The sequence below is a fragment of the Heptranchias perlo genome, chromosome 18 (assembly GCF_035084215.1).
Source record: "Heptranchias perlo isolate sHepPer1 chromosome 18, sHepPer1.hap1, whole genome shotgun sequence".
Taxonomy (NCBI): Eukaryota; Metazoa; Chordata; class Chondrichthyes; order Hexanchiformes; family Hexanchidae; genus Heptranchias; species Heptranchias perlo.
This window is the reverse complement of record NC_090342.1, coordinates 41,862,935-41,889,214: the sequence shown is the minus strand read 5'-3', so window position 1 is coordinate 41,889,214 and position 26,280 is coordinate 41,862,935. Positions and strand designations below refer to the sequence as shown.

At 42.4% G+C, this 26,280-nt stretch overlaps 1 protein-coding gene across 2 annotated transcripts in view; it reads right to left on the bottom strand.

Annotated features, from left to right (window-relative positions):
* The window catches only part of ttll12 (tubulin tyrosine ligase-like family, member 12), a 49,736-nt gene that overhangs the window by 20,842 nt on the left and 2,614 nt on the right, over positions 1–26,280 (bottom strand). For both annotated transcript variants that reach the window (XM_067999795.1, XM_067999796.1), the window contains exons 2-10: positions 24,297–24,463; positions 22,256–22,454; positions 21,566–21,725; positions 15,661–15,794; positions 15,028–15,104; positions 11,736–11,852; positions 4,799–4,993; positions 2,548–2,659; positions 1,409–1,563 (exon numbers count right to left, since the gene is read on the bottom strand). In XM_067999795.1, coding sequence (XP_067855896.1) covers positions 1,409–1,563; positions 2,548–2,659; positions 4,799–4,993; positions 11,736–11,852; positions 15,028–15,104; positions 15,661–15,794; positions 21,566–21,725; positions 22,256–22,454; positions 24,297–24,463 — 1,316 coding nt within the window. The remainder of the gene's footprint in view (positions 1–1,408; positions 1,564–2,547; positions 2,660–4,798; positions 4,994–11,735; positions 11,853–15,027; positions 15,105–15,660; positions 15,795–21,565; positions 21,726–22,255; positions 22,455–24,296; positions 24,464–26,280) is intronic.

Here is a 26,280-nt window from a genome sequence, read left to right as displayed (position 1 = left end):
ACATATACACATACATACACACACGTACGCACACATATACACATACATACACACACGTATGCACACGTATACATACGCACGCGCACGCATACATACGCACGCGCACGCATACATACGCACGCGCACGCATACATACGCGCACACAAACACGTATACGCGCGCACATGTACAGAGGTACACATGCATACACACGTACGCATACGCATACATATACGTACACATAGACATACATACACATACATAGACATACATACACGTACACAGACATACATACACAGACATACATACACGTACACAGACATACATACACGTACACACAGACATACATACACACGTATGCACATGTACACGTATAAATATACATACACATACACACGCACAGAGGTGCACACACATACTCGCGCGCACACATACACGTGCGCGCACATATACACACATACATACGCACACACGCGCACACACACAGGTACACGTACATACATTCACGCAGGCACACGTACATACATACAGGTACACGTGCATACACATATGCATACGCATACATGTACACATATACATACACGTAAACTTATACACACGCACACAGAGGTGCGCACACACATATACTCGCGCGTATATATACACACACACACATATATAATGATAAAACATATAAAAAAGATATCTCTCTCTCCTCTCTTTTCTCTCTCTCGAGTCCACTCCTATTAACCAAAACAATGAATGTTGTCAGATTACTCAAATGCTGGCGTGACAGTTGAGCCCGATTGCATCCTCACTTATCATCCACAAGTACACAATGGACAGTAATCGGGAAGAGGAACTCTGGTGGATTTCTCCTCCATAATTCAGGAGTGCCAAAGCCAATTGTAGCTGCCCCTAGCTGAGATCAGCTATTGAGACCAAACCTGCCCCAGTCTGTAAAGTTAGCACAGAAGCAAGCTATGATAACCACTTCCAGGCACAGCAACTACAGGAGACATGGCTTCCAGGCCACTTCCCATTGTTTTGCTACATGTGGGTGATTACGACTGGAATATTACTGAAAAACTACACAATTTACTAACATATTGATGTACACACACCATTACCCACTCAAGTAAGAATATCGCAAACATACAATTTAATTAAAAAATTAATAATTAGTGGATACTTTTTTTTCTTCATTGCTTCCTCAAACTGATAGAAAATATTTTGTCAGTAATAACGTTGAAAGACTAGTTAAAACAGAAAGGAAATTAATTGGGAAACCCATCTGATTATCATGTAACTTTTTTTTTTAAAAAGAGCACATTTGTGACAAAAAAAATAATTGAAATAAATTAGTTTTCATGGGCTTCACTAAACTTGAATTAGTTGCATCAATTAAAAAATTTCCAAACATCCAAAAAGTAAATTCATCACTTCATACCTGTTGGAAAAGCGGAGCCAGAACACATTGTATGCATATAGCTGTAATGGTTGGACTGAACGAAGTAGGACAATGTATCGAATGTCAAATTTAACCAATCCTTCTATATCTTCTCTATCAAACAGCACCGGGTTCTCAATGTACTTGCACACTACCTGCAGGCAGAACAATGAACAATGTATCATTGGTGTTAAACTGCCAAAGCATTACATTTTCCCTCAATTTTTCTTCCTCTCATCAATGGCTGGCTCGTGCTGAGGCACGATTCCACGTGCATTCCAGTACCTCACCCTAATGGCCACTTAGCACGTGTGAACCCAGTGAGTGCTGATTAGTGACCTAAAAACATAAATTGCTGGAAACACTCAGCAGGTCAGGCAGCATCTGTGGAGAGAGAAAAAGAGTTAACGTTTTGGGTCGATGACCTTTCATCAGAACTGGAAGAAGTTAGAGATTTAACAATTTGTAAGTACAGAGTCAGGGAAAGCTGGTGGGGGGGGGGGGGTGGTGGTGGGGAGACAAAAGGGAAGATCTGTGATGGGGTGGAGGGCAGGAATGGTTAAATGACAAAAGGGATGATGGTGCAAAACAAAATGGGGGTGGTAATGAGAGAATTAAGAAACAAAAAATGGGTCCAGAGGTGTAAATTGCAACAGCAGAACCATTACCAGCACCTACTGACTGAGAAAACTGGAGTTCTGATGAAAAGTCACCGACCTGAAAAGTTAACTTTCTCTCTCCACATATGCTACCTGACTTGCTGAGTGTTCCCAGCGTTTCCTGGTTTTCTTTCAGATTTCTAGTATCCACAGTATTTTGCTTTTGTTTTACTGATTGGTGACCTGACTGACAACAGTGGAGGACATCACCAGCTGTCCTCACAAATGTACTTTCCAGGATGAGTCACTGGTTAGTGATTCATAGCAAGAAACAGGGTGACTTTTCCCTTCCCTAGCCCAAGCAACAATGAGGCCAACTGGAACACCCCTATCACTGCCCCAGCTGAAATAAGCACAAACCACAAAAAACAAATCGGGGACATTCTTGGTCACCCCATTGGCCATTGACGCATCTGGGGAGTTCTATGTTAAGCAAATAAATTCATAATCCCACATTTTAGCAGGAGAACCTTGACTCACCTTTGGCGAACTCTCTCTTTGACGAATGATGTAGTTGAGGTCTTTAGTAACGTGTGTGTCTAGACCTCGAGCCAGGTTCCAGGGCTTGCAGATCCAGTGATTATCCTCTCCCCTGAGAAACAGGATGAAGTAAATGAATAAACATAAAGATTTACTTTTACACAGTACAGTGATCAGTTTTATGAGCAAATGCGGCAGCCATTTCACATACAAGATCCCACAAACTGCAATGAGATGAATGAATAGATTTTGGTGGTGTTGATTGAGAGAAAAATGTTTTCCACGACAGTGCACCACAGACAACAGATAATACCTTGTCTCAAAAACTTCATTCATGCTCTCAGCTAAACAGCAGTTCCCATAAAATAGCCCAAATCCCTTAAGAAGTAAAAGCTGCATCTTTATTCTTGGGTGTGAGTGGGTTAGCATAGCCAGAATTTAAAAGTCAAGAGATTATTTGCCTTTCATTTAGTGGCTTAATGAGAGTGGCCAGCTTCCATTCTGATGCCAGCTATTTTTCTTTAAAGCTAAAAGCCAAATACAGAAATGTTCTTGCTTGTCAAAAACATCAGCACATGACTGTACTGTGCATCACATTTTAGTGTGGAAGCCATGCTCGTCTTTTTTCAGGCAATGGTACATTCTGCTTCAGTTTCAAATTTGAAGTCTAGCACAAATTAGTCACGTTTTCTGGAGGAAGGATTTTTTCCAAAAAAACCTTGGTGTTCACTTAACAGTAGGAAGTCCCATTGGAAGCCAAACATGGCAAACATGCTCTTGTCAACATTGAGCCAATCAATGACAGTGCCATTTTTAACAATTATTTCTCCAATTTTTTCCCCTCATCTCCCAAAAGCAGTACACTTCTACAGGCAAGTGATTATTTTACATATATCAACTTAGAACAGTGAGTGTCAGCAGGCTATTAGTGGGTGGCAGGGAAAATCACAACTGAGCTCGATCTGGTCTCCATGGCCTTGCCCCTCCCTATCTCTGTAACCTTCCCCAGCCCTACGACCCTCCAAGATCTCTGCGTTCCTCCAATTCTGGCCTCTTGCGCATTCCCGATTTTAATCACTCCACCATTGGTGGCCATACCTTCAGCTGCCTAGGCCCTAAGCACTGGAATTCCCCTCCTAAATCTCTCCGCCTCTCTACCTCTCTCTCCTCCTTTAAGACGCTCCTTAAAACCTAACTCTGTGACCAACCCGTCCCAATATCTCCTTATGTGGCTCGGTGTCAATTTGTGTTTGATAACGTTCCTGTGAACCCCCTTCGACATTTTACTATGTTAAAGGTGCTGTATAAATGCAACTTGTTGTTAACCAGTTGTCCACACATGCACACTTTCCAGCACGAGTCACAGTACTGTGAACAGGAGCAGGTGCTCTTGTTATTTATTTCTCTTGTCTAGCCCAGGGCACTGAGGCCAACTGTCATTCAAATACCAAGATCAATTATTCCAGCATAGATCAGGGATAAAACTGGGTCTTTATTGCTAGTTCCATACTGCACATTGCAAACCCTAATGGAATAGGCAGCCAACGGTTATTCATAGGATATATGAAGATCCGTATTGGCTCTCCCAATGCTATATGGACAAATGCACTCTGAAGCATTAGGTCATGCACAAAAGGTGGTCCCAGATTCAATTTGCAGCTTACTTTGAGTTAATTGAACTCAATTTAGCTAGCAGTAGGACTTGCAACAATTGGCTGCAGTGGTCTCGGGTTAGGAAGGGGAAAATGGGCTCGGACTCCCAATGATGTTTGCTATTTAGTGAATCCCGTTGGACACGTGCAGTGTGACAAATATGAAAATTTCTGTATTTTGCCTGTTTTAAAAAATATGTAACTAGGGTCAAAATGGAAGACGTCCACCTTCACCAAGTCACAAAATAAATGGCAGACAGCATCTTTGGGAAAACTGATAACAGAGTGACGACAGGGTCAGACTTGGTTGTGATGCTCTGTCACCTCTAGGATTGAAAACAGAGACTGTGGGGTGAACACAGTCAGTCAGTCATAACTGACCAACTGGAAATTAGTAGCCCCCTAAAACAGAACCACATTACAAGATTAATAGCAATTTATTTTTTTAAAATTACAATTTGGACTGATTTCAAGAAGGAATCTAATTTATAGCTCAGATAACAGCTATAAACTGTGAGTCATCCATATCCTTGGCTTACAATACAACCTTGCCATCACTGCTGAAAATTCAATAAAACAAAATGATGTGCATTGCCTACCTGTCTTTACGTTGTTGATAACAGCTAACAAACTGAGGTAGCTCTGTGCGAAGGTTATAGGTAAGGGGCAGCCATTTTGGGCCATCTGCTCCTCCAGCTCGCCTTGCCACGGCAGCTAAGCAATCCTTCACCGTCACCAGGTTCTCGCAAGGAAATTGATTAACCATGACGTGAGGCCTCTGCTCACTCAGAGTCCTACAAATGTTTAACACAAATGTACAAAAAAAAAGGTAAAAGGCGAGTTCTCAAACAAGCAACAAGTCTCCTGCTGATTCCTGGGATGGCAGGACTGACTATGAGGATAGATTGAGTCAACTAGGCCTATATTCATTAGAGTTTAGAAGAATGAGAGGTGATCTCATCAAAACATATAAAATTCTAACAGGACTAGACAGACTAGATGCAGCGAGGATGTTCCCAATGGCTGGGGAGTCCAGAACCAGGGGTCACAGTCTCAGTTTACGGGGTATGCCATTTAGAACCAAGGTGAGGAGAAATTTCTTAACTCAGAGGGTGGTGAACCTGTGGAATTCTCCACCACAGAAGGCTGTGGAGGCCAAGTCATTAGATGTATTCAAGACGGAGATAGATATATTTCTTAATGCTAAAGGGATCAAGGCATATGGGGAAAAAACTGGAACAGGGTAGTGAGTTAGACGATCAGCCATGATCATTTTGAAAGGTGGAGCAGGCCTGAAGGGCCGAATGGCCTACTCTTGCTCCTATTTTCTATGTTTCTTTGTTTCTACTTCATATATAAGTTCCACTTCTATGGTTGGTGTCAGAGCACGGACAACCTTCAGTCAGCAAAAGTCATGCGGTCACTGAAGCAAAAACAAAAGTTTGCAAGTTTTAAAAAAATCTTCAGTTGCCAAACAATTGGGGGCCACATTGATCTTTCTCATTTACGATAAATTGCTATTACAAGGTTTGCGTCATACATTTATGTGCACTACATATATTTATCCCCCACCTCTTATAGCACCTCCTCAACTTTACTCATTGACTCCATTGCTGGCGAACAGTTCAACTGGTAACGGTTGCCTTCTGGTTCCTCACCCAAGTGACTCACTGAGAGCCAGGCTATGTGACATCTGCTAGTAACATTTATTTAGGCAGCTGCAGTGAGTGAGTGAAACCCTAATTATTGGCTGTTCGGTGGAAAAACCCAGAATCATGTGAAACAATAAAAAAAACATTTTAATACATAATATAAATCATGTCCATATTATAAACCATTTTATCAGGGTAGCCCAGACTACTCTATCCTGTCAGCTGAAGAGTGGAGTACTGTAACACAGCAGCAATGGGGGTCCTTTTAAAAATAAACTGGGGCGCGGGGGGGGCGGGCGGGCGCAGGAGGAGGAGCAGGGGCAGCATCCTTCTCTTATATCCTCTTTAGCGGTGAATACCCTTGTCAGTACACGTGCTGTCAATTGGCATTATCACAGCAGTACTCAATCGAGAGGAAAGGAAATAATTTGAGGCCAGAATTTCTGGTACCGTACAAACATCAAGATTTACAACGCTACATCAATCTGCTAACAACTTGTATGACAATGATTTATTGTTCAAGAACATGGGTGAATTTTTTCTCTCTGATGAATATAATCATTTTAAGTGTTGGGCCAGCATGAACAGTTTCTATCATGCCTAGTCTACATCTGCAGCTATAGCCATTACAGTACCTATAATTTGGCCACAATTAATTTTTTTTTACAGCATGCATTCTCCACAATCTGCTTAAGTGGGTTGGCACATGGCAAGGTTCCTGCAAAGTGAGAGGGGGAGGGGGGAGAAAGAGAGTGAGAGAGAAAAAAAAACACACAAAGGACAGCCTCCACTTTTAAGAAAGTTCCCAGTTCCTAATAGCCTTTCTCTGGTACCAGAGTTGCACATGGTATTCATGTCAACAGCACGAGTTCCTACCTGAAACGCAATGTGAATGGAATAGCATGCTACAGGACATACAATTATTCTTTCAGCATGGTATGATACACAGATTACGTAGGTTTTTTTTAAAAATCGTTCATGGGATGTGGGCGTCGATGGCGAGGCCAGCATTTATTGCCCATCCCTAATTGCCCTTGAGAAGGTGGTGATGAGCCGCTTTCTTGAACCGCTGCAGTCCGTGTGGTGAAGGTTCTCCCACAGTGCAGTTAGGAAGGGAGTTCCAGGATTTTGACCCTGCGATGATGAAGGAACGGCGATATATTTCCAAGTCGGGATGGTATGTGACTTGGAGGGGAACGTGCAGGTGGTGTTGTTGCCATGTGCCTGCTGTCCTTGTCCTTCTAGGATGGTAGAGGTCGCGGGTTTGGGAGGTGCTGTTGAAGAAGCCTTGGCGAGTTGCTGCAGTGCATCCTGTGGATGGTACACACTGCAGCCAATGTGCGTCGGTGGTGAAGGGAGTGAACGTTTAGGGTGGTGGATGGGGTGCCAATCAAGCGGGCTGCTTTGTCCTGGATGGTGTCAAGCTTCTTGAGTGTTGTTGGAGCTGCACTCACCCAGGCAAGTGGAGAGTATTCCATCACACTCCTGACTTGTGCCTTGTAGATGGTGGAAAGGCTTTGGGGAGTCAGGAGGTGAGTCATTTGCCACAGAATACCCAGCCTCTGGCCTGCTCTTGTAGCCACAGTATTTATATGGCTGGTCCAGTTAAGTTTCTGGTCAACGTTAACCCCCCCAGGATGTTGATGGTGGGGGATTCGGTGATGGTAATGCCGTTGAATGTCAAGGGGAGGTGGTTAGACTCTCTCAAAACATTCTTCTGTCCACTTCAAAAGACGGAAAACACCATACTGTCAACATATTGGGTTCAGGTAATACATTCAAACTTATTGACAAACACGTTATTTACACTGAAGCAGACAGCAACAAACTTGCAATGCAATACTTGACTTGCAGCACATACTATTTAAACAATAAAGTCTGATTTTTTTTTGAAGAAGTCCACTCCAACAGCTTTTGAATGGAGTTTCTATTGAAAAATTACGGGGACAGTTGATATCATAGAGCCTCTTTTGCTGCCTCTACCTAAAAACAGCTAGTTAAAACAGAGAACTGGAAATGCAGGGAAAACCCTTACCGTATACAATTCTTCTAGCCAAAGGATATGTGTGTGTGATAACCAGATGGTCTTGTGGCTATGGTTGGGTCAATGTTAAGTCACAAATGTTGTAAACAAGCTTGGGTATAGGTACAGTATATCTGTTGTCTGCCAGAACAGACTCAAGAAGATAACATGCTGAAGCCACTGTACTTCAGTTCTCCAGACTGAGGTACTTGCACGTTTTCTGTATTTTGCTATGCAGTTAGTAAAGTCTTAAAAGAATGTTTGTTGTTGTGAGCTTGATTATCTGGTGTCCGAAACCGTTAGTCAACTATAATTATAGTCAATAAAGTCTTCAAAATGTCCAGCAGCCACTTCACACTCAGCAAGAATTTTCTGAGAGTTTCACTGACCCAACCCAAAATTGGTTAATGCTTCCTGAAAAATGCAGGCCTCCATCACTGTAGGCCAACCATCATCTAGGAAATACGGCATGACATGCAAAAGAAGGTCCAGTAATATGCCCTGCACCACGTACCAACCAAAGGCCAACTCAGCAATGGCGTCCTCAGTCCTTCAGAGGGTCAGTAAGGTATCTGTACAGGATGCTGATCCAGTGCAACCAGACAGACTTCCATGCACAGATAACTTGTCACCAGGTTTACTGGGCATGGTTCTCCGATTAACAAGCTCAGCGTTCATTGGGCACCGAATTCTGCTGCTCAAAGCCCTCACTTAGTTTACTTCAAAACGACAACAGCCAGCTATCAATATACTAGACTCAGGAGCTTGATGCATTATGCTAATGTCTACCTCCATACTCTAACATGGTTATGATGGTCAGGATACCCCATAGAACTCAAATAGCAACCTTCTCTTTCATAGTAACGGGCTGATAATTCAGCAGTTAAGCAGAGCAGCTGTTGGGAAAACTAGCCTTTAGGGAGGGTGTCTTCCCAGTCTACAAATCACAAGAGGGGCACGGCCAACACTCTTTTCGCAGCATTAAGCAGAGCTCAAAGCAACCATACAGCTCAGGGAGCCTCCCGCCCCCAGCAAAGCCTGGGAACAGAGGACAACCTTTGCTAACCCCCACCATCAATAAATTACATTTATAAAGCACCTTTAACATAGAAAAAATTTCACAGAGGTGTAAAGAAAGAATGGATGTCGAGTCAAAGAAAGGAATATTAGTGGATGATCCATTCAGAAATGATCACGATATCCTGAGGATTTGGATTTTAGCCAGAGATAAACCTCCATGTCACAGGGCAATTGCCAACTTGTCCTTATCTGTTCCAGTACCGGGGAGGGATCAGACAGCTTAGAAACTTGATGACTTGTATTTAATTTGGATGCACAAATTTCTCTCTACATTTCCATTTCCTCTGATCCATAGGGGCCTTGAAAAGATCTGACATAAGGGGCGAAGGTGATTCTGTGACCCTTTATTAATCTCATATCATGATTCTCAGACCTGCTGGCATTGAATACTATCTCAATTATCAGGCTAAATATCCACCCTGAACCAACCACATGCTAGCTGACAGTGTCACTGTTAGATGGATAGTTCCTAGAACAGGGCATCTTGAAAACCATCAACATATAGAGCCTTAAATCTATGTCTGGGCAATGATATTCTTCTTGTAATGTGGACCTTCCTCCTCCCTCGTTCTCCTAAGGATTGCCTTTGATTCTGCATTATTGTAGATCATCAGTCAACCTTTTGCTGAACCCAAGCTCATTATAGGTGCATGTGACAGCAATATCAGCCTTCTGTTTGCCTACATAACAACAGTGATGATGTCAAAAAAGCAATCAAATTGATGTGGAAGTACTTCCAGATGCCCTGAGGACTTAAGGCACTGCATAAATGCAAGTTCTTTCTTTCCTCTTTTCATGACCAAATTTCTTGTGTGAAGTACAACCAAACTACGACAGCTAATCCCAAATTGAGACAAATTTCATTCTATCCAGGCTCATGTCTTCCCATTCCGAACCCTTGGACTTGTGCGCTTGCTACAACTGTACAAAGCTTTGGTGAGACCTCACCTGGAGTACTGTGTACAGTTTTGGTCTCCTTATCTAAAGAAGGATATATTTTCATTAGAGGCAGTGCAACGAAAGTTCACTAGATTAATTCCTGGGATAAGAGGGTTGTCCTTGAAGGAGAGATTGGGTAGAATAGGCCTATACTCTCTGGAGTTTAGAAGAATGAGGGGTGATCTCATTGAAACATATAAGATTCTGAGGGAGCTTGATAGGATAGATGCGGAGAGGTTGTTTCCCTTGGCTGGAGAGTCTAGAGCCAGGGGGCATTGTCGCAGGATAAGGAGTCGGCCATTTAAGACTGAGAGGAGGAGGAAGAATTTCTTCACACAGAGGGTTATGAATCTTTGGAAATCTCTACCTCAGAGTGCTGTGGATGCTGAGTCGTTGAATATGTTCAAGGCTGAGATAGATTGATTTTTGGACTCTAGGAGAATCAAGGGATATGGGGATCGGGCAGGAAAGTGGAGTTGAGGTCGAAGATCAGCCATGATCTTATTGAATGGTGGAGGAGGCTCGAGGGGCCATATGGCCTACTCCTGCTCCTATTTCTTATGTTCTTATGTTCTTTTTGGTTTTGGCTAAAAAAGGCAAGCGAGATTCAGGCTTTGGTGACAAATCAACCCTATTTCATCTGACTTCCAGATTGTGTGATCCTAAAGATTCATTTAAAATTCTTACCAAAAGGTAATATTACCATTTTATTTAAGTTAGGAAACAGTGATCACAATTTTTAACTCCCCCCTCCCCACAATTGAGTGTGAAAAGTGCACACCACAGATGCTCATTGAACCTTAATAGGCTACGTGGATAGGATTATGTCTCTCCGAAAGTTGAACCAGTTTGTTGGGTCTCCTCGCCTCCGGATTTTGGTAAGCCAGGAGCCAGAATGCACCTTATCTGCTGATTAGTCAGGTGTTATCCCTTATTCTTACCACCTTTAAAGATAAAGATTCACTTGGGATTGTTCTTGGGCTCACCCAAACAAGTCTATATTAATGCCATTTATCATATGGGAACTTTGAGCAATTTGCTTAACTTTACCAAATACTACGATTTAGAACTTGCCAAGGTTGCTAGTGTTCAAGGTAGGAATGGTTTCCTGCCTGCAAGAACCTCCCTCTTCCTAGTGCAACACTATTTTGACAATCTTCAGCAGTATGTGGAGCATGCATACTGAAGAAGGAAAGAGAGATTACCTACCTCCAGTAGAATCTTCATTTTTCTTCAGAGGGAGCATACTTCACACCACGCTCCTTCCCAACCTTTCCTTGCATTGCCTTTTATCTTTCTTATCTGGTAAATAACAAACTGAAGGCGGAGGGAGGGAGGAAGAGAAGAGCTTACGTTTTACAGAATGAGACAGCAAGAAGCGGTCATCCAGTAACTCCTCTGATGTCACAGTGCCATGACATCACAAAATCTCTTAAAGAGGTGGTGGTCTTAATTCCCCAACCCCCTCTCAGGATCATGACATGATATGAGGTCACTCCAGCAGTGTGTGGAGGAATGCTCCCTTCCAGGAAAGATGAAGACTCTTATCAGAGGTAGGTAACCTCTTTTGCCTCTCTCTGTGAAAGGTCACAAAAGAGTAGATGGTGTGAAAGAAGACTTTTATCCCATCATCTGGGCTGGATTCAAACCTTGGGTCAAGGGTTGGCATGACAGGTATGAGACAATCCACTGCACCGCCCAGTCTTCTTTGTCAGTCCATTCTGCAGAAAGCTGAACTGGTTACAACATGCATTTTTATGCAATTAAAGCCAAATTTTTATGACGTTAATGTCCCCTGGAGAATGAATTGAACATTCTCCTCCCCGCGAATGAGACCCTGACCTGTAGTCTTTGAGATGATGGTACAAGTAAAGAATATCTGCCTCCTTTTCATCTTCTACGAACACAAAGCGCGGGGAGTTCAGGTTCTCCAACACTTGCTTATTATCTGTATATACCCTGAACAAAAAGAGTGGAAAAGATGTTAAAACACAAGAACCAAATGGTTCAGAACCACTGAATCAGAACCATTTTTGACTGAAACAATATGATAATCTTAACGGTTTCCATGCTTATACATGAGAGGGCCATTAAATTTAAAATTAAAATAAAAATAAAAAGACATACAGGGCTATGTTACATCAGTGTCCTAAATACACCTAGTCAACATCTGGCCTGGTTTATTATCTGTAACCCATCAATCCCACAACCCCATCTTTCAAGTTCTAATTACTGGATAAAAATTAAGGAAATGTAACTATCCCTTTCATACACTCTTATTTCCATGTACATAGCACCTTACTCAAGCCATCTCTTAAAATGAATTAATTTATCTAGACAACTTGAACAAGGTATCAACCTTTCATGTGTAGTACAAGGTTAGAAAAGAACTGGGATACTTGCCTTTATTAGCCGAGGCATAGAATATAAGAGCAAGGAGGTTATGATGGAGCTGTATAAAACACTGGTTAGGCCACAGCTGGAGTACTGTGTGCAGTTCTGGTCGCCACACTACAGGAAGGATGTGATCGCTTTGGAGAGGATGCAGAGGAGATTCACCAGGATGTTACCAGGGCTGGAGCGCTTCAGCTATGAAGAGAGACTGGGAAGATTGGGTTTGTTTTCCTTGGAGCAGAGGAGGCTGAGGGGGGACATGATTGAGGTGTACAAAATTATGAGGGGCACAGATAGGATGGATACTAAGGAGCTTTTTCCCTTCGTTGAGGGTTCTATAACAAGGGGACATAGATTCAAGGTAAAAGGCGGGAGGTTTAGAGGGGATTTGAGAAAGAACTTTTTCACCCAGCGGGTGGTTGGAGTCTGGAACTCACTGTCTGAAAGGGTTGTGGAGGCAGGAACCCTCACAACATTCAAGAAGCATTTGGATGAGCACTTGAAATGCCATAGCATACAAGGCTACGGACCAAATGCTGGAATATGGGATTAGAGTAGACAGGGCTGATGGCCGGCGTGGACACGATGGGCCGAAGGGCCTCTATCCGTGCTGTATAACTCTATGACTCTATAACTTTATGGTGTCAGTACAACCATCAGGACCCCATTATATGTATTTACTAAAATAGTAATTATAACTGAGCCATACACATCACTTTAACACTACTGATTTTTGTGTAGAATCATAGAATCATAGAAGTTTACAACATGGAAACAGGCCCTTCGGCCCAACATGTCCATGTCGCCCAGTTTATACCACTAAGCTAGTCCCAGTTGCCTGCACTTGGCCCATATCCCTCTATACCCATCTTACCCATGTAACTGTCCAAATGCTTTTTAAAAGACAAAATTGTACCCGCCTCTACTACTGCCTCTGGCAGCTCGTTCCAGACACTCACCACCCTTTGAGTGAAAAAATTGCCCCTCTGGACCCTTTTGTATCTCTCCCCTCTCACCTTAAATCTATGCCCCCTCGTTATAGACTCCCCTACCTTTGGGAAAAGATTTTGACTATCTACCTTATCTATGCCCCTCATTATTTTATAGACTTCTATAAGATCACCCCTCAACCTCCTACTCTCCAGGGAAAAAAGTCTCAGTCTATCCAACCTCTCCCTATAAGTCAAACCATCAAGTCCCGGTAGCATCCTAGTAAATCTTTTCTGCATTCTTTCAAGTTTAATAATATCCTTTCTATAATATGGTGACCAGAACTGTACACAGTATTCCAAGTGTGGCCTTACTAATGTCTTGTACAACTTCAACAAGACATCCCAACTCCTGTATTCAATGTTCTGACCAATGAAACCAAGCATGCCGAATGCCTTCTTCACCACCCTATCCACCTGTGACTCCACTTTCAAGGAGCTATGAACCTGTACTCCTAGATCTCTTTGTTCTATAACTCTCCCCAACGCCCTACCATTAACGGAGTAGGTCCTGGCCCGATTCGATCTACCAAAATGCATCACCTCACATTTATCTAAATTAAACTCCATCTGCCATTCATCGGCCCACTGGCCCAATTTATCAAGATCCCGTTGCAATCCTAGATAACCTTCTTCACTGTCCACAATGCCGCCAATCTTGGTGTCATCTGCAAACTTACTAACCATGCCTCCTAAATGCTCATCCAAATCATTAATATAAATAACAAATAACAGCGGACCCAGCACCGATCCCTGAGGCACACCGCTGGTCACAGGCCTCCAGTTTGAAAAACAACCCTCTACAACCACCCTCTGTCTTCTGCCGTCAATCCAATTTTGTATCCAATTGGCTACCTCACCTTGGATCCCGTGAGATCTAACCTTATGTAACAACCTACCATGTGGTATCTTGTCAAAGGCTTTGCTAAAGTCCATGTAGACCACGTCTACTGCACAGCCCTCATCTATCTTCTTGGTTACCCCTTCAAAAAACTCAATCAAATGTGTGAGACATGATTTTCCTCTCACAAAATCATGCTGACTGTTCCTAATTAGTCCCTGCCTTTCCAAATGCCCGTAGATCCTGTCTCAGAATACCCTCTAACAACTTACCCACTACAGATGTCAGGCTCACCGGTCTGTAGTTCCCAGGCTTTTCCCTGCCACCCTTCTTAAACAAAGGCACAACATTTGCTACCCTCCAATCTTCAGGCACCTCACCTGTAGCTGTAGTGAGTATTGATGACAGCTTAGAGCAGTGGTTTTCTGTGAGGGAGACTCCCTGCAAATATTGACAGGCTCACACATTATCCTAACTTCTGAAAGACGGTGTCAGTTACCCAAAAGGAAAACAATGGTGTTTTCGGGAAAAGTGACTTAAAAGTGGTCTAAACATTGGCCTCCCAAACTGGAATTCTGGGAAACCCAAATGGTTGTTACAATTGTGAGAAAGTTCAGACAAGAGATAAACAAAAAAGCTCTTGGAACTGGCAGCTGTTTCCAATTAATGGCTGGAGCTAAGTGAACACAAGATTGTCAAGGACATTGAATGAATGGGCTGTATTATCTGAAGAGATAAATACTTGAGAGTTTTCCAAGGGAGGCTCTTTTTAGCTAGTACTACTGTTATAATGATACAAGACTATCTCAGTAAGTTCTTAAAAGTCTGCCTGTACCTATCGAACTGCACCCACTATCACCACCTTCGGAAGACAGGAGAAAATAGAAATGCAAAAAATGTTTATACATACTTGAAAATTTTATCTTTCCGATAAACTGGTGGTTCAATTGGAATTGGGAAAACTTCTTTATTTTCAGCTAAAATAGCCTGAAATTAAGAAATTGCATCATGCTAACATTTATAAACAATAAACAAGATGTGTTCTCACACCAAACACCACTGACAGTACATTTAAAGTACAATAAAAATAACCAACTTCTACACCTCATTTTGCACTTCAGCAGGTCTAGGTTAACTCTACAGTAGTTGGTTAGAATTTGCAGGTCAGGATTGGGCTTGACTGCGATTAAATAGCCTTCAAATATCATTGTTGAGGCTCACACATTGGCCAGCTGGACAAGCCACGAGAGGGAAACCAGCACCTGCCCAACCATACCCCAGCAAGGAGATAGCACCTTCGGGAGAGGAGGGAAGAAAACAGGCAGAGAACATTTTAAAAAAGATTTCCACATCATTTAATAACTCCACTGCAGTTTACTAATAGCTAAAGTGCACAAATAAGCTTGGAGAAGGTAATATGTAAAACATCAAAAGGTATTGCCACAAATATGCTGTACTCAGTTTGGCAAAGCACAAAATGCTAAAAAGTATCTTTTCCCCATTTATTGGCTGACCAAACAAACACACCAGTCTATGTCCTTACCTTGTAATAGTCTTCTGGAGGTTCACTGATGCTTGAGTTGACCTCCCTCAGATCAGATGGCTCCCAAGGCAACAGCCTGCATTTTCTGATCAGAGGACTTTGCTCACTGTATGCATGATCCCATGTTACCTCTTCTGCATGGAATGTTCAAAGAATATGTTTCAAAAGTGGTACAACTTGAGACACATACAACCCATTACACTTTACAACTTATTTTAAACATGTTTTTCAAACATTTATTTAAAAACACTTGTTGTAACTGAATGTTAACGCAGCCTGCAACAAAAAGGTGCAGAACCCTCGTTCTGTACATCACCTCGTGGTGATAATAATTAAAATAACATCTACAACACTATTCAATGTATCCCATAGTTTAACCAGCAGAAATTAACAGGCTAGAACATGGCATAAGGTAGTCAACCAACCAGTCTTGCATATGTTGATCAGAATATCTTTGTTCTGAAGCTGTATTACACAGAGTTAGAAATGCATAAAATTGTGCAGGAACTTAAACGGTACATGGATGGTTTTTACCTGATTAAAAGCAACATAAGCAGACCCTGTGAGCAAATGTGGCATACCACGGAGTCATACATACCAGGAAGGTCCTAGGTTCAATTCCTGGGAACTGCTTAGTTAGCTCATCTCTGCTGGGGAGTTAGCCGGCATACTAAAATTGATCTCATGATATCCGATGGAAAGCCTATCTACATGGATGTCAGACGAGGACAGGATCAAGCTTGGATGTGATGTCTCCACATCACATTTCAATAGCTTGCTGACAATCATTGTCCAGGCTCACATATGAAATATGGCTTCTTACGGAAGATACTGGAGGGCTGCTGGTGTACTAAGTAAGAGTCACTGCCATCAGGAGGTGATGGAAAAGAAAAAACAGAAGATAAAACAAAATCTATAGATTTACAGACCAAATGGTTTGAAAAACTATCCCGGAAAGCCTCCTGGGGCAATATTCTGGGCAACAAATTTCTTCAGGTTGAGCAGGATACATACACAGTTTTATTACTTGTACAATACCCCACAACATCTGAATCCAAGCATCCCACAAATGCTGAGGCACTACTTGTCGTGGGACTGGGATGCACCCTCTGGCTGGAGAAGTGACATCAACCTCCGTATGACTGGGCTCTGTTACAGGCTTGACCTCTCATTATGCCCTGTATCACGTTTTCCCTCCAAATTTTTAACCTTCTTCTGAAGGTGTTCTCTCATACCAGAGTGCGATTGCATGTTGGCCAATAAACTTCCTTACTTCAACTTAGACAGCAAGTGTTAGCAAATTGACACCATGGGGGTACGATAGCCAAGCCTGATCCTCTCTTTATCTGAGATCCACATATTCACTTTCCAACAGAAGTTAGATGATCACAAGTTGATTACAGATGAGGAAGACCATTCATCCATCCAGAAAGATCTTAAAGTTGCTCCCCTCTGTAGCATCAAATTGTTTAAGTAATTCCCGGGTTTTCGACTCAACTACTCTTTCTGGAATTCTAATCTACATGTTGAGTACTCTATGTGAAGAATTTCCTAATACCAGTCCTGAAGTTGCCTACTAGTTTGAACCTGTGTCCCCTTATTTTACTCGTAGTTTAATTTAAAGTTACATTCCGGGTTTACTTTTCCCAATCACTTAACAATCTTACATACCTCTTAAGATCACCTCTTAAACCCTTTGTTTGAAGGCTGAAAAGTCTAATTTTTTCCCATCTTTCCCCATAACCCTGAGACTAGGAGGCTAGCCTTGTGGTTCTTCTCTGCCCTACCCCCAGCATTTGAATACTTCCCTAATTTCATGGTGAGCAAAACTGGATGCAGTATTCAAGGTGTGGTCTGACTGAAGCACCATAAAGTTTGATCTTAGCACCTCCGGCTGGTAGCCTACTGTTTTGGCTATGTGGTTAAACATTGCAATCCTTTTGTTGCTTGCTACTCTGCACTGGTTGGTTAGGAGTAGCGTCAAGTTGACCCCCAAATCTCTTTCAGCTTAATTCTTCGTTATTTTATCATTCTTGGAGTGCACAGATCACTTACTTTTTTCCTTCCTATGTTCAGCACTTTTACACTTGTGTCCATGAATATCATCTGCCGTTGTTCTGCCCACGTTTTATATTTTGTCCAACTCATTCTGTAATTTGAATTGCCTCTTCCACTACCCCTCCGAGTTTGGTATCATCTGCAAATCTGCCCGCTATGCATTGAGTTTCTGAATCCAGGTCACTGATGTAAATTACAAATGCTCGTGGTTCCAACACTGAGTTCCGAGGCATTCCACTTAGTACTCCTCCAACAGCCAACTTAACTCCTCTAACAAATACTCATCATTTCTGTTTATAAACTGGATGGCCAGGTGGTGAAGGATAGAATACTAGAGCCTGGTCTTCAGTTGCTTCCAAGCCTTTATTCACAGAGCTCACCATCACACATCCCGCCCCCCAGATAAGCTCCCTCCTATAAATGGATAGGAGAGTCCCCCATTGATACCCACCACCTGAATACAATTAACACTAATATAATTCACATAGATTCAATTAACAATTTCCTCCCCTTAGGCTAATTGCTTATCCATTCAAAAGATTTACATTGAATCCCCACAGCTTTGAATTTAACTAATACCATTTTATTAGGAACTTTATCAAAAGCTTTTTGGTAGTCAAGGTACAGCATGTCATAGGGCTTTCTACAGTCCACTTGCTCATAGGCAGGATCTTCCCCCTTCTAAATCTCATGTTGATTACCGTTTACCAAATTATTATTATGCAGATAATCTTCAAGTTTACTCCTGATAATTGATTCCGTTATTTTACATGGGTCCTGCCTGTGTATGTGTTGTTACCCTTTTTGAATGTGGGCACATTAGCCTGTTTCCAATCTACTGGTATCTCCCAAGTGTCCACTGATTCCCTCATAACGATAGTCAGTGCCTCACAAACCTCCCCCTCGTCTCTGAACACACAGGTTCAATCCATCCCTCTAAATTGTTTTGATCCTTTTTAGCCTTTCTAGGACTTCCATCTCATTTATGTTTAAATCATTGATTTTACCTGGGATACCTTTGTATGGGAAGAGTATGTTGCTCACATCTTCCCTCATGCCAGCCACTTGTTTAGAACCTCCTTTCCCAAACATCGGAAGTATACCAGAGAGCAGTATTTTACATCCCATAGCTTTCAGTTTTGAGCTAATCATCATACATGTGGCTTTTAAGACCCCTATGTTATTTCTCCGTTATTTACCCCTTTGTGGACTACTACCACTGGATCTCTAACTGTGCCCTTCAGTAACCATTCTAACCTTTCCTCAATATGTGCTGCTCTCACTCCAGGTAGACAGCTCCCAATCCTGCAGGTATTGTCCTTACAATACATGTTATCCCTTCCTGAGCAAACAACTACAGTCTCTCTATGATGTACAAATTGTGACTTTGTCCAGGCTGTTCTCTATTTTCTAACTGCCTTTTCTTCTGGAACCTCGTCTCCTTCTGCAATGTTGGACAGTGCCTGTTCACTAGTACATCCTTTTGGGTAGTGTCATAGCATTTCTTGCTTCTTTTATCAACCTTCATCCATCCAGTATCTTTAATTTCTTTGGATTCCTTCAACATTTGTCCCTCTGTTGTTGCAACCTCATTCTTGAAGGGACTGGTCTCCAACTGCAATCTTTGAAGCTTTACTCTGGAGGTCTGTTGCTAGCGGGACCATATCACTGACCCACGAGGACTCACTTACTGAATCTAATACTGTCCTCAAAAAAATCCCATCAACCTGTATGCCCTTGATCGTTCCTTTACCTTGCTCTACAGGCCATAACTTTTATTTTAGGCTTACTGGTTAACATACAGTTTTGCTTCTCTTCACCCATCTATTAAACCTGGCAGAACATCCCACAGAAAACACAATTCATGGTCTCCACCTTAATTACATTTCTCTCAGCTGTTTCTCTTTCTCATTGTATTTCTCCCTTTGCCCCCCCTTCAGTTTTACTTTTTTATCCTGGGCGTTCCCTTTCGATTTTATTTTTTCTGGTGCCCCATTTTAATTTTTATATCCTCAGGTGTTTTTTTTTTACTTCATTGGATAGTGATCAGATGTGGAAACGTGGCTGATTTTCACCTCCCCTGCTCCCTAGCTCAACAACAGCAATTTGCATTTATAAAGCACCTTTAACATAGGAAAATGACCCTTGGTACTTCACAACAGTGTAATCAGACAAAAATGAATGCCAAACCAAAGAAGAACGTAATTGGAAGGGTGACTAAAAGCTTAGTCAAAAGGGTGGGTTTTAAGGAGGGTTATAAGGAGGGAGAGGGAAGTGGAGAGACAAAGAGATTTAGGAAGAGAACTCCAGAGTGTAGGGCCTTTATGGCTGAAGGCATGGTTGCCAATGGTGTGGGAGATGCAAAAGAGGCCAGAGACCAGAGGAGGAGGAACAGAGAGTTTTTAGAGGGTTACAGATCTGGTAGAACCTACAGTGATAGGGAGGGGTAAGACATGAAGGGATTTAAACTCGACGATAAGAATTTTAAATTGGAGATATTGGGAGTCTGGGAACTAATATAGGCCTGTAGAGGTTTGGATGAGCTGATATTTACGGAGGGTGGAGGATAAGAGGCTAGTCAGGAAAGCACGGTCATAGTCGAGTCTTGAGGCGTCAAAGGCTTGGATGAGGCAGGTCGGAGGTGGATAGGTTACGGACGTGGAAGTAGGCGGTCTTTGCAATGGAGAGGATATGGAGTCGGAAGCTCAGCTTGGGGTCAAACAAGACAACAAGATTGCAAAGAGTGTGGTTCAATCTAAGACAGTGGCTGGGGAGGGGGATGGAATTGGTGGCATGGGTACAGTGTTTGTGGCAGGGGCTAAAGACAATAGCTTTAGTCCGGAGGAAATTGCAGCTCATCCAGAACTGGATGTAGGACAAGCAGGGTAACAACACAGAGGCAGGGGAGGGGTTGAGAGAGGTGGCGGAGAGGTAGAGTCGGACGTCATCAGCTTATATGTGGAACACGGACCCCATGTTTTCAGATGATGTCACCAAGGGGCAGGATGAAGATGAGGAAGAGGAGGAAGCCCAAGGATATATCCTTAGGAATGAGGGCCATTGAGGTCAATTGTACATTCTGTACTGCTACCCCAGTTGAAATCAGCTATCTCAGCATTGACTGAGGATTGAACATGGCACCTTCCAGTCCATATACCTCAGTTACACTCTACCTTTGCCAACAGTGGCATTTGGAGAGTTAATGCTTGTTGATGAATCGAAAGCAAGACCAGAAGATATGGAAAAGTCCTCTAAGCTGTGCACATCCACCTCACGATGTTTCCGGGAGTTGTAGTTTTATGTTCCTAAATCCTTCCTCTAACCTGGCTTTCTCTCCTTTTAGCTTCTCTCCTAATAAATTCTAGAGTCAGAGAGACACAATTAAAACCCTCACACACCATGACCCAAATTTCTCTTCTAGTTAGGGAAGGAGGAAGACCTAGATTCTGTCACTGAGGCGCACACGTACCAAAGGAGATGCAGATATAGTGATGATGTTCTCCAACCTCACAAGGGCCAATCCAGAAATCGGACTATTCGAGGTGCAAGTGGGGCAACAAAAATTGTAGAAAGAAACGAAAGCGTAGAGATAGAAACAGAATCCGAGCAAGCCCGCTGTGACCACCAAAACGATGATGCATAACGAGTAACATTTTCAAAAGAATTGGTATCAATCTATACATGAAGAATTACAACTTATCTGTTCCCTGGTGACAATAATAGTATGTGGGAGTTTTATTAAGTTAATGTAATCCTCGATCTGCAACAAAGTGCCTAACGCCACCACGATGAGCAGCAAGACAGGTTAAAATAAATTTCAGGAACGACCATCAGTCTGGCCACTTACCACCATGTTCAAGATCTTTCAGTGGCCACAGCAAAGTGAAGGCAACCTGTCCCGGCACGTGAAAGAATGGAGCAGTTCGAAAAGTTGGTTCATCTGAATGCTGGATTTGAGATCCAAACTCATCCATAATATACCAAATTGGCACTTGTTCTTCAGCAGACTGTAGACGAAAGTATAGAGACAAAAAGAACAATGAGCTCACATGTAAGCGCTCCAACTTGTACACAAACCTGAAAAATACTGATTCCCCGCTTTCTCTGCTCTGAAAGTGGTAAAGCAACCTGTAACACTGTTAAAATCTTAAAGGCCTTACTCTCGGACCGTCAGCATGATAAAATGATGCATGACAGTTCTCCCTTCACCAAAGAAACAGCCGTTTTAACCTAACAGCAGAGAACTTCCCTTTTAGAGTCAAAAGCTCCAAAGCTGAATTGTTATAGCTTTATGCCAAACTAGATTTCTGATGTCTCCAGTTATGCAGGATACAATGTTACAATGTTGCTGTATTAGCTTCTAGCATCATAATTCCTCAGGGAGCCTTGCAAAAGCAAAGCTCGCTCCATTGTTAAAGAACGAGTTCTACAGGAATTCAATTAACTACACAGCTTCTGTGGCAGACTTGTCTTTAGAAAAAAAACCAGGATATGCTATCTCTTTGCACCCCGATTGCATCTCGTGAATCTTTCTTACCCCCTGGGAGAGCTGGTAAGTGTGGCTGAACGTCCACATCGCTGCCATCACATCGTCAATGACATCATCGTCCGGAACCTCTCCGTGGAATTCCACCCCAGTAAGATTGGCCATCCGGTGGAGCAATCCAGGGACTTCCCATAACTGCTGACGAGCTTGATCCACTCGGTATGTCCAGGCATGATCAATTAAGAAAATACTGTAACACAGGAAATTATTGAAAGTCCCGCAGTTGAGAAAGCGTTACTGTAAAACAGCAAAATACACAACACCCTTCTAAACCAATTTTACACCGTGTGCAAAAAAAATGCAGTGGACTAAAAATGTAGGTTATAAACCACATGCTTGGATCTACAATGGGGCAACGAAAGAAATTCACCTGTTAAGATCATGTCCTATGATACATGCTTAATCCATCCATCAGGTTCATTCTGAAAGTTAGGATTGCATTAATCTCCCTGCTGTATCTCACCATTTACAACAAAATAAGAAATATACCCATTTAATTCTTTAATGCTTCAACCAAGTCCACAATCATTGTACTAGGCGAACATCTATTGCGTAACTGAATAGCTTGAACTGCAAAGCAGTTACTCTTTCAAATGATTTTTGCCTATCACTGAGATAACAACAACTGGCATTTATATAGTGCCTTTAATGTAGAAAAACAATCCAGGATGTTTCACTGAGATGCAACGAAAACATGTGGGGCCAAAGAAGGAAAGATTAAGAGGGTGAGGTGGTGGGTTTAAAAAGAGGAATGGGAGGAAGAGGCAGATGCTTTTAGGCAGGGAATTTCAGAGGAAACCCTGGGATTGTTCAAGGGGGATTCAAACCTGGGACAGCGGCAGAAGAGAAGGAAGGCTAAGGAGTAGTGATGGGTCAGTGGGAGCAAAGTATATGAAAGAGGTGAGATGAAAAGTGGCATGGCCGAGCGAGGAGAAGGGAAGGAGAGAGAATTGGAAGGCTCGAGGGGGACCTAAAATTGAAAAGGGAGATAGAAACAGTAGGCTCAGGTCCAGAGAAGCAGCCAAAGTGCGCACACGAATGGACACAAAGGGAACTCTGGCTTGTATAGCCATAGCAGAGATGAGGCAAGGCATGTAATGCTCATAGAGGACAGGGAGAAGGTAATATGAAGCAATCCAAAGTAAAAGTCTGAGGACCAGGAGGGTCTTTGTGGGATGAAGTCGACTTGTAGCTAGCTTGGAGCAGCCACCAACTAATGTTCAAGTTTAGAGTTAGAAGTGGAGAGAGGGTGGATTCAGGAGCAAACTGAGTCATTGATGGAGGTTATCCAGCAGATTCAAAAGCTGGGGGAGCAGAGAGTTGACCAGGGCCAGTGGAAGCTGATCCCAGGGACCAGCAAAGGTGCACAGTGGCCTCAGTGTGTACTAGTGGATCCAGTGGACCAGTAGAGGATCAAGGAGCAGTGGGAGTGAAGCCCAGAGACTGTGAAGATCGGGGAGCCAGGAGAGGGTGAAGCCAAGGGATCAGTGCAGATGAGGTACAGCTGAAAGGCTACACGCAGCAAACAAAATCAGTATAGAACCATAGAAATTTACGGCACAGCAGGAGGCCATTTTGAGGATCTGTTCTAACCCAGTCCATTAAAGGGATGGAATGAAATTAACCGAAAGCAAAATAAAAGTGCAGTAAAACCTCCACTTTTATATCGATGCAAATCAGTTTTGGGTCCATATCAACACAGACATGGGGTACACTCAGAAGATCATTGAATGCACTAAAGCCCTAAGGTGTAAGATGTCCTTCCAGGAGCCCATCCAATATCCATTTGTGTTGGTAATAAATGCAGTATAAATCCAGCTTAAAAAGTTCCCTTTTCAGAAAAGTACTTTGCACATGAAGCAACTCATCCGTGATACATTTCATGGTTTACCTTTTATTTACATATTCTAGAACGTCGCATTTATAGCAGCAAGAAACGCAGGTGTTTCCTTTCTTTGCAATGTTTAGTGTGAAAAAAGTGAACTAACCCAAGTTCTCATGTACAGCACTTTTCTATCAGACAGTTCCTTACCTATTAGGGTCTGCATTCTGAAGACCTTCTTCTTTGGTGACAATGACTTTGTAAACAGGTGGTGTTCCAGGGTTAAGCATCATCTTTTTCTCTGCAGCATCTTCATCAACCTCATCATCTTCCTCTTCCACTTGCATGATCCCAAACACCTCACCCGCATCGTACACCTGAAGACAACATGTATAACATTAACTTAGAAAATAGCAAAATTGGTAAAATAAAAGGAAGTGGTGTAAAACTTCAAGGAAATAAGCTTTCATATTTCTGAGAAAATTCACTGGCAGATGGCTTTTATTTTCCACTTTCGTTACCCTTCAATCAACATCACTAAAACAGAATATCTGGTCATTATTTCATTGATGTGTGTGGGACCTTGCTGTGCGCAAAACAGCTGCTGCAACAGTGACTACACTTCAAAAGTACTTCGTTGGCTGTAAAGCACTTTAGAACGTCCTGAGGTCGTGAAAGACGCTATATAAATGCAAGTCCTTTCCTTCCTTCACTAACTCAGTTTAATGAACAGATCCAGTCACTGGTTGCCATGGCTTGTTTGGATTTTCATAACTGGTACGCGGATTCAAAGTTAATTGGCTGCTCTACATTTAACCGAACAAATCATAGAGTGCAGTTATTCAAAATTTGCTTGGTTCCTCCCCTCAGGCTGATAATTCAAAAACCAGTTGGGCAACACATGCATCAAAGTAGTTTTAAACTCCTTATTGTGATTGGATTTAAAGGGACAGCCATCAAGCCAAACCTAGGCAAACAAAAATACTGCATTTTTGTCCCAGCATAGAAGTTAAAACACAGAAACAGGCCATTCGTCCCAACCAGTCCATGTCGGTGTTTACCCTCCACCCAAGCAAATAGTTCTAATCACATTTACCTACCCTGTTCCCATATCCCTTGAACCTCTTTTTTTCCTTCACCTATCCAATCTAATCTTGAATGTTGACAGTTTCTGCCTCAACCACTACCCCAGGAAGTGAATTCCACAGCCTCACAATTCTCTGTGTAAAGACATTTCCCCTGCCCTCTGTTCTAAATCGCTTAAATTTAATCTTATTTCTATGACCCCTCAACCACTGGAAACAGTCTGCTTCTATGTACCTTCTCCCATCCTTTCATAATTTTAAACACTTCTATCATATCGCCCATAATCTGTGTTCTAACCAAAAAAGATCGATTTCTAAAAATTCATTCTTGAGATGTGTGCATTGCTGGCATGGTCAGCATTTATTGCCCATCCCCAGTTGCCTTCAAGATTGATACAACTGAGTTGCTTGGTAGACCGTTTCAAAAGGCAGTTAATAGTTCAACCATGTTGGTGTAGGATTGGAGATACATATAGGCCAGACCAGGTAAGGATGGCAGGTTTCCTAAAGGACATTCGTGAACCAGATGGGCTTTTACAGCAATCCAACAGCTTCATGGTCACTTTTACTGGTAACAGTTTTTCTTTTCAAACCAGTTTGATAGAATCCCTAAAGCAGATCTGTAAATTGCTATATGACTATATACTTTGATATTTTCATGCCAACAAACCTTCATCTAGTGTCCTGAAATTAAACCATCTATTCTGCATTACCCATGTACAAATATATTCACATTACCAAGAGGTAGGGGTATACCGTGCACAGGAACACTGACTTATCACAACATGAAGTGGAAGAATGTAGCTTCAAATCCTACACTACAATCAGATCCCAATTTGGGCGACACTAAGCAAGGCATCAATAGGTGGAAGCCAAGGTCTCACCTTGTGTGTGGGGTGTAAAGGGCAAAATTAAAATTAGATGATGGCATTATCAATTGGTTGCTACTGTATGCCTCCCAGCAGCTGGCAAGAGATCTGGAAGGCGGCCACCACACTGCCTTCTCAGGAGAGGAATCTCAAATTACAATAATAAAACTGAGTCAAACAAATCTAAAAGTTCTAAAATATAAACTCCAACTCCGCACTATCATCCAAAATAGATAGCAA